The 9,006-nt window shown below is 39.9% G+C and overlaps 1 protein-coding gene across 9 annotated transcripts in view; it reads right to left on the bottom strand.

Moving 5' to 3' along the window:
- Positions 1-791: 791 nt before the first annotated feature.
- LOC138274914 (zinc finger protein 34-like) overlaps positions 792-9,006 on the bottom strand; it is a 278,326-nt gene continuing 270,111 nt past the window's right edge. For 6 of the 9 annotated variants that reach the window (XM_069219026.1, XM_069219033.1, XM_069219028.1 and 3 more), the window contains one exon: positions 792-4,453. In XM_069219026.1, the coding sequence (XP_069075127.1) occupies positions 3,756-4,453 (698 nt within the window). In that variant the 3' untranslated portion in view covers positions 792-3,755. The remainder of the gene's footprint in view (positions 4,454-9,006) is intronic. The other 3 variants (XM_069219027.1, XM_069219034.1, XM_069219029.1) reach the window with 1 other exon arrangement.

The following is a 9,006-nucleotide window of genomic DNA, read 5'->3' as shown; positions in this document are numbered from 1 at the left end:
CCTACCTGGCCGGGATCAACCTTATGATCCAGAACTTTACGGAGAAGAGGCTCATGCTCTTCCAGTTAAGACAACTGTCCTCTCCCCTTCATTACTCCTGTATGACTTGTTCACCATTTGGCTCACTTTGGGAGATGTTTTCTTTTTGCATACTGTTGAAGCTAACACCACCACCCAAAACACCCATTTCGTGGGCCATAAAGGCTGTATTAATCTGCTCTAATCCTTTCTGGTCATTGTCACCATGACAACCCATTCCCTTCAGTAAAATCTTATAATTTTAAGAAACTCTGAGTGCTGTCTTTCACTAAAACTGTATTGTAGGTTGGATATCTACGTTGCAAAACTGTAACAAGCCCATAATAAATGGAGCTGTATTTTTTAAATGCTCCTGTTTTCACTGTTGTTGTAAAGAAGTCTGGAGTGACAACTGCGTGTACATATTCAGCGAAGCGCTACAAATGCATGCATGATCGGTTTCCTGGTGCGCATAGACATGGCTGCAGCGCAGAGATCTTATGGTGCTGGCATGTTCTACCGTAGAGCAGAAAAAGATTTACTTTCTGGAGCACTGAAAAGTGCATTTCCCTACCATATTTATTTTTCTTACCAAGAGACATAAGGGGAAATAACCTTTCCAATAACATCAAATAAGAGTGCGAATGAAAATAAGCACCAAAGATAAGGGGCACCTCCAGCTCCCATATACCATAGCAGGTTTATAATAATTACTCTTAGTACTTATGCAAGTGTTTCACAAGTGTCAAAAATGGATTCCCACCGTCTCTCCACACTGTTACCCAGGTTTTTATTTCAGTAATGTCTCTGTTCAAAGAATTTAACTTCCAAATTAAATTCATTTCTTAGCAACATGCCATACATATCCATTCAGTTATAAATTAAAGTAATTGGCATGAAAACTTCACAAGCAAATTACTATTTCACAAGGCTTCTGTTATCACACATGGTCTTTTCATCCAATGAGGCTTCACAAGAGTGTGCTTACTCACCATAATATGTAAGCATTTTGGTTGCCACAAACACTTCAAATCCCACTATTTAAGACAGAAGGGCACTTATGATATTATGTATGACACCATGTTTGTAAGGGCAGAGGTAATGTTCCGTGTGCAGCTTCATAAAAGCGAATATTACAATTTACACAGTCTTATTAATGAAAACTTGAAGTGTCCAAAAATTAAAAATGAAGAAACCTGGCAGACATCCAAAGTGTAGGTTTATCCAATCAAGCACATACCATAAAATACATCATTCAGTAAGAGTTCCTGAACCTCTGCTACAGTGTTTAAACAATTTATGATGCTGTTGTACGGTCATGATGTACTAATCCAAATGGTGTCAGGCTTAGATATGAAGCTCTCTCATGCTGTCCTATAAAGGGAAACCTGTGTGTTAAAGACAGATCCTCAGACGTTCCTACTGAAGGAGGGTCCCGCACTGCAATGTACAGCCAACTCCTATTAAATCAATGTATTTGTATTCTTCATGAAGTCTTCCCGTTGAGAGGCATGCTGGTGTTTAGTCTAGTTGCTCTTTGTTTTTTTCTCCAAGTCGGTGCAAATTCTGATTTTGAGCAAAAACTAAGCACATAGTTTGAGAATATTCCCAAATGATGACTAGTGTGTTTTCCTTTAATTTCTTTAGTTGCCACAGTCTTGACTGTCATTTCAAGTATGTTTAGTCCTTCAAGTACTTTCAGTGTTTTTTGCTCTGTTGTTTTCTGGTCTGTTTTCCCCCCCATGCCATTTAATCTGAATCTTTCTCCTTTCTGACCCCCACCCCGCACAAAACAAATCTCCACAGACCTCAGGATCTCCTTTAAACAACTTGTTTTATTTTCCTATAAGATTTCTCTCCATTTCCGTTTTTAATCGAATTTCACAATTTCTGGTTCATTACTGGAGGCTATACAGGTTTCTTTGAGATGCCATTAAACCCCTAGTTCTGACTTTCAGTCCTAACATTTTCCCAACGGTTTGCCTGCATTTATACTACCTACTATTTGCTATATTTTGGTGGAATTTGCCTCTTTCTCTCTCCAGGTTCGCAATGGACTACAGCATTACTGCTCTGTTTGTTATCCCTTTATTGGGAAGGCAATCCTACTGGAGCATCTCATTCAGATCCCGTTCCATACAAATGATAATTTATACCGCAGTCAGCAACAGATCTATTTTCGTGTTACAAATTGAAAGCAGGTAAATGTAATATGCAGGGCAAGTTGAGGTATCTTTAGGTTCTGTTTAAACATTTTCTTGACTCTGATCGTAAATGTATTTGCCTTGCCTGCCTAATGTGACTGTACTGAATAACTTTTTAATTGCTGACATGTTTGATCCTCTGCCCTTTTAAGTATTGTTGTCATTCTTCTCTTAATGAAAGGTTCCCTTCGCGACTTCTCTTGTAGTAATCTGTTTCGCAGTGAAGATTGCGAATGCTGCAACTATTTGATTTTGAATAGGCATGTATATGTAAAAGTTAGGGTTGGTAAAACAGAGCTGCCTGTTTACCCCAGGGTACCAGGCTTACTTGCCAAACCCCCCCCCCCCCCCCCAAAAAAAAATAATAACAATCACACACAGGACGGTAACATTGGTGATTTAATGGAAGGCAATACTTTGTATTAGGTTGAGGAGGGATGCTTGAGAAAACTGCCTAGTCCTCAACCACTCTAGCAGTCCGTTTTCAAAGCAGATGTTATCACCAGATGACAAATTTGTTTAATATGTTTAAAAATGTCAGAATTTTTTCCAATTGTTCTTGCAACATCAGGACTTTGACAGTCCTTTTTACCATTAACATCAGAATTGATTTGGTTCACTTAAAAGGGAGATGGAAGTAATGATTTTTCAACATTGCCTTTATTAACTGATAAACAGTTACTCCAACACACTTTTTAGAGAGAAGAATAATTTTTTTAATATTACAATGTTTGGCAGTTTATATAGTAAAGTGTCTACTCAAAGCCAATTTGGGTTTATGTACCTGTTTAGAGCAAAAAGTTAATGTTGCCATGGTTCACGCCTCCAGTAGAACGAGGAATATCCTTGGCCTGGGACAGGTTGAAGAGGCACTTCAAATTTTGTGAAGTACTCTGAGAAATGTATACTTTAATATGGATTATGTTGAAACACTTTGGTAGTTGATCACCAGAGCTACCTCAAATAAGTGAATGTGAATGATATACAAGTTAAATCACATATCTTACGAATCAAAACCATTTCTGATGCACAGTAGGAACGTACACCTGACATGACACTTTAGGATGCCTTAGCACTGTCATCCTCACGTTTCACACAAAAAATGCACTGCATCATATTAGAAACCCATTGCTATTTCTGTTACCTAGTTTCATTTTAGCTTAAAAAACACAATGTCTACCTTACACCTATTTTTCTACTACAGTGTTTAGGGTAATCTGTAGAAAAACATGAATGGAAACCAGGTTGCTTAATTTCAGACAAATATAAAAAAACGTTTGCTAAAACCTTCACTTCAAGGCTGGATACTTTCTTCAATTAATCCACTCATGAGCCCCACCTCTATTCTCAACATGTCAGGCTGCTGTCTTTTCGTTGTTGTTTATTTTGGCATAGTTTTAAATTGAAACCATCTAGTTCTAATGATTTAGTTAGCGGTTTGTTTCTCAATGATGTGTTCTGTTCAATACTGGATTGCTTTCCTCTCCAGTCCAATGCATTACAGGACTTATTTATTGGGGCTGTTTTAATCTATTATTTGGGGGTTTTAATTATTTTCTTCCTAGAGCGTAGATCTTCACAGGTATGCTTTCTTCGATGTTGGTTATAATCACCTTTCCAAGTGAAGCTTTTCCCACAGTCATTACATTTATATGGTCTCTCTCCAGTATGCAGTCTCATATGTACATGCAGATAATCTTTTCGGCCAAACCTCTTTTGACAAAATTCACAGGGAAAAGGTTTTTCGCCTGTATGTGTTCTATAATGCTTGACAAGATTACCCTTTTGAAGGAAGCTTTTGTCACAATCAGTGCATGCATATGGCCCTACTCTGCGATGATCTGCCATATGCCTCATGAATTCCTCCTTCAGCCTACAGATTTTCCCACACATATTACATGTGTAAGTTGGCTGGTTCTGCTCCTCTGTGTTCTCAAGATCATTAGGAAATTGTGAATGCTTCGGATTGTGTTCATATTCATTATATTTCTGTAAAATTCTTCCTTTGGTCATTCCTTGATGCAAACGATTTCCAAACTGCGTTGGTTTTTTACCTCTTTTGCTCTGGTAACCTTCTCCCCACACTTGTCTTCTCAAGGTTATTCCCTTGTGAGAGCTGTGAGACATCTGTATTTTGCTTTCACGCGGTAATGACTTGCAGGGTGTTTTTTGTTTGGTAAATGGTATAGATGCTCGAACTTTCCTTTGCCTGTTCATAATCCCAACACCTGCTGAAATGAAATGAAAGTCAGTTAGAGATTTTTCAGTTGCAAAATAATGTCAATTGAGTGAATAGGTCATATCCAATTCTTTAATTGGACGTAGGTAAAAAAATCATCACTTTTGGTCTAATTTGGAGTTTGGCAGAGTACACTGCTCAGCCTGATGACGGTCCACTCAGTCTACTTAGTGCAGCAGAATGCCATGTTTCCACCACTGGTACACCCTCGATGGGCTCCATCATCTGAAGCCTTACACTGAAAGTCAGACAGATGTAGGGGAGACTGCAAGTATATTGCACTGTGCACCCTACTTAGACCAGACAATATGATGTACTTTTCATCTTGTTTAGAGGGGATGGTTTTATGTACAACCCTGAAAGACAATCGCACAAACTCTGGATGAGTTTAGATAGCATTGTGTGTGGATTTACGTCATCTTAATGGAAATATAATTGTAGATCAATTTCCATTACTTAAAATAAATGAACTGCTATCAATGCTAAAAGGTGCTAAAGGTTTTCAACCACCGATTTATCAGCAGTATACCATCAAATGTCCTTAACTGAAGATAGCAGAGAAATGGAGGCATTTATCATGCCACATGGTTGTTACAAATTTAACTGACTGCTGCCGATGCCAAACCAAAAGGCAGCTATATTTCAGCACTTAATGCATCATTTGTTTGGGAAATTGAAATGCATATGATTATTTCAAGACGATATTTTGGTCTATAGAAAGAACAACATTGAACATGACCAGTATCTAGAAGAAGTAATAATGATTCTTGAGCCTCGCAAGTTATCACATTTTTTACGTACACATTTGCAGAAACAAGTGTTACATATTTGGGACACATAGTTGATCATGAGGGAATCAGACCTAAACCATCCTAAATATAAGTTATACAAAATGCACCAGCACCCATTAACAAGAAGTTAGATCTTTTATCAGTTTGGCTGAATTTTGCTCACAAACTATGTTCCAAATTTTGCTGAAAAAACATACATCAGACAATTGCTGAAAGCTAAGGACAAATGTGAATGGACTGCTGAATGTGAGAAGGATTTTCAAACTGTAAAGAACTGTATTGCTAATGTAGCAACTCTCTGAAATGTTTTGACCCCAACATCCCTTGTATAATTACCACTGATGCAACTTGAATGGTTCAGAGCAGTAATCTCTCAGAGGGAGCAAAATAGTAAAGAACGTGTAGTTGCTATGCATCTAGGTCAGAGGTCTTGAATCTGTGGGTCGCAACCCCCAGGGGGGCCGTGGAGTCCTGGAAAGGGGGTCGCGTATTCCCCCAGCCAACTGTTTACTTTCACTGATTGAGTCTGCTGTGCTGTGAAAGGAAGCTGCACAGACCGCTACAGAAGTCATCATGCCAGGGGGAAGCTTCCTGAATTAAATGCAAATGTGAGCTAGGAGCTGATCTACATATGTAAATGGTAAAATATGCAAACGTAAAGGATGCTTTGGAGCCTGTTCTGGCTTTAATTGATTGAATCACTCAAAGCTTTGTGATGACAAAGATTTGTTCTTTTTGAGTGATACTGCAAAGAGTTAACAACTGTGCAGTGAAGTGTGTGCTTTTAATTGTAAATGTATATACATAGGGCCATATTTATGTTGGTCTTGCGCCGTTCCAACGCAACATTAGCGTCCCTTTTTTTTTATATTGATATTTTTTTTTAACGCTGCTGTGGCACTGGAAGGGGAAAAACGCTGCCCCATATTTACAAAGTGGCACAATGCTTGCATTGCACCACTTTGTAACCTCTTGTGCCACATTATACCTGCGCCAGGCATATTGTATGCAGGGAGGGCGTTCTGGTGCTGGGGGGGTGGGGCTGTAAAAATAGCGCAAAAGATATTCAATTAGTTTTTTTTTTTTTTTATCTGCATTTTTTTATGCCTCCCAAGTACAGGCATTAAAAAGAGGCTCCCATTGATTACCATAGGCCTCTGGGTGCTTAGCAAGATTAGAGTCATAATTTTTTATTCTAATCCTGCAAAGCGCTGGACTAGCGTAAATATTATGACGCTAGTCACCCTAACCACTGCCATGGTGCGCCATATTTTAAATACGGCGCTACCATGGTGGTGTTAGGGGGCACTAAGGACCGCAAGAAAAGTGGCGCTGCACATAGTGCAGTACCACTTTTCATAAATCTGACCCATAGTGATTATTAACCCAGAGGAGGTGTTGAAGGGACAGCTATAAACAAATATATATATATATATATATATATATATATATATATATATATATATATATTACAGATGGTCTGGTATTACCTAAATCTACATTTTGGAAATTTTATCTTTAACCTTTTTGTGCATTTTGTAGTGGCCTAACATACTGTGTGTAATGCACATCTAAAATAATGACTTGCATCTTCACAGCGCTTTCTGTCACAGGCCGTGACCTCGTGGCACAAAAAATACACAAGTCAATATTCTCCACTGCACCGACCAAGATTGAATCCTGTGGCTGTCTGGTTACACACAGACGTCTGCAACGCATTAATAGAGGTTTCATAATGCACTACAGTGCATCTCCCAATGAGTAACCACTTTTGTTTATTTTTCTTTTAAGCTGCCTGTTATTTTATATGCAGCTGCCTGCCAATATTTTGTGGCATATCTATGCACGGCTTGCGCTGCTAGAGCATCGCTTTCATTGATGCTCCGGTGGAACAAGCCTGTCAATCATATCTATGAGAGGCTTGCGCCGCCAGAGCATCGCTTTCATTGATGCGCCGGCGGCACAAGCCTGTCAATCATATCTATGCAAGGCTTGCGCTGCTAGAGCATCGCTTTCATTGATGCTCCGGCGGCACAAGCCTGTCAATCATATCTATGAGAGGCTTGCGCCGCCAGAGCATCGCTTTCATTGATGCTCCGGCGGCACAAGCCTGTCAATCATATCTATGCAAGGCTTGCGCTGCTAGAGCATCGCTTTCATTGATGCTCCGGCGGCACAAGCCTGTCAATCATATCTATGCAAGGCTTGCGCTGCTAGAGCATCGCCTTTATTGAAGCTCTGGCCGCGCAAGCCTCTCACGCATACCTACGAGGCGACGCACAGCCTCCCTATGCAGCTTTGCATGCGTCATAGATATGGAGTACGTCAAAGCAGCGCAAGCGCAGCGTTGCCTTACTCTGTGTGAAGGCGGCATTCCCACACAACACCCAGGGATGGTGTTACCAAGATCTACAAAATCACAAACTGGAGCAGTGCCAAAACCTTACGCAGGCAGAATGAGGAGAAATGTTTCATTTCTCCTTATTGTTTCCTCTTTCCTTGTGTGTTGCATTCTGCTGCACACATGGAAAGAAGGAATATCTCTCCGGCTTGTTTTTGTTCACGAAGGTGCCCCTTCCTGCACAAAAACAACCCTGCCTACATTGGTGCTAGGCAGCACTGTGTACGCCAGTGCAAGGGAAAAGGGCAGCAATGCAGTGCATTTCATAAATACAGGGCATTCCTGCCCTTTTATATTGGCGCTGCCCCACGCCAATTCCTCATAAACGAGGACATTTATTTTTAGCCACACCCTCGACCACGCCTCCCCACTCACTGACCATTGGATGGCTAAACACTTTCATATTATTTCCTCACCATAAAATGGATTTGCAGTGGGAATTGGGGATGTTTATGATTGTAATTGAGGAGTGCCAGGTTCTAGAATTGTTTGTCAGGAGGGGAGTCCTCAGATTATGTATGTACACAATTCAGGAAAATCATGCATTAAGAAAGAAACATGGGATCTTGCATACACGGAGAATGAGGTGCTACTGAGTGTAGCATCTTAGGTATAGAAAGGATGGCCAAGTGAATCTAAATTAGAGAAGAAACCTTTTTAGGAAGTCATTGAGGAATTCAGTATTCAAGATGTTTTTTTTTTTTTGGAGAGGTGAGAGAGCCGTACCTCCTAATAGTACGTACCAGTTAATCATGGACCTTTGTAATGAAGGTCACTTTGGAATAATAACAAAACAGAGTAAAGAACTCCTTTTGGTGGCCTGGAACGGACGTGGGAATTGAGCGATATGTATGTGAATGTTCTAAATGTATAAATACGGACTTCAAAATGAAACCCCCTATGAATATGTTTTTGGTGCCAAAATCACCTTGGAATTCCTTGGCTATTGATCTAATGCAGGTGTCTCCAACCAATTGATTGTGGGCTACCGGTAGATCCCAGACCCCTTCAGAGTAGCTCACAGCCTAGAGTTCATTTTTAAATAGGCCCAGAGTCAAATTTGTCTTTTAAAGTTAAGGGAAGGCTATCTTTATTTCACACTATTATCATCAGGATGCAGATAGCAGGGCTTAATAAGAAGCAGTGCTGGAGGCAGATTTATGGCACAGAGGTGATGAACTGAAGCACAAATGTATTTAATTTGTGAATTAATATCCTTGACAACTCCGTACTGGAGGTGAGAACAGAATGAGGTTTCACAATGCTTTTAAAATCAGACAAAATTAAAATGAAATCTCACTGTATAATTACATTTACTTTCCATTTTCTCATTTTTCCCCCCCCAAAGTGTTG

Source organism: Pleurodeles waltl, unplaced genomic scaffold (assembly GCF_031143425.1).
Source record: "Pleurodeles waltl isolate 20211129_DDA unplaced genomic scaffold, aPleWal1.hap1.20221129 scaffold_209, whole genome shotgun sequence".
Lineage (NCBI taxonomy): Eukaryota > Metazoa > Chordata > Amphibia > Caudata > Salamandridae > Pleurodeles > Pleurodeles waltl.
The sequence above is the reverse complement of the archived record's forward strand: the minus strand, read 5'-3'. Positions and strand labels throughout refer to the sequence as shown.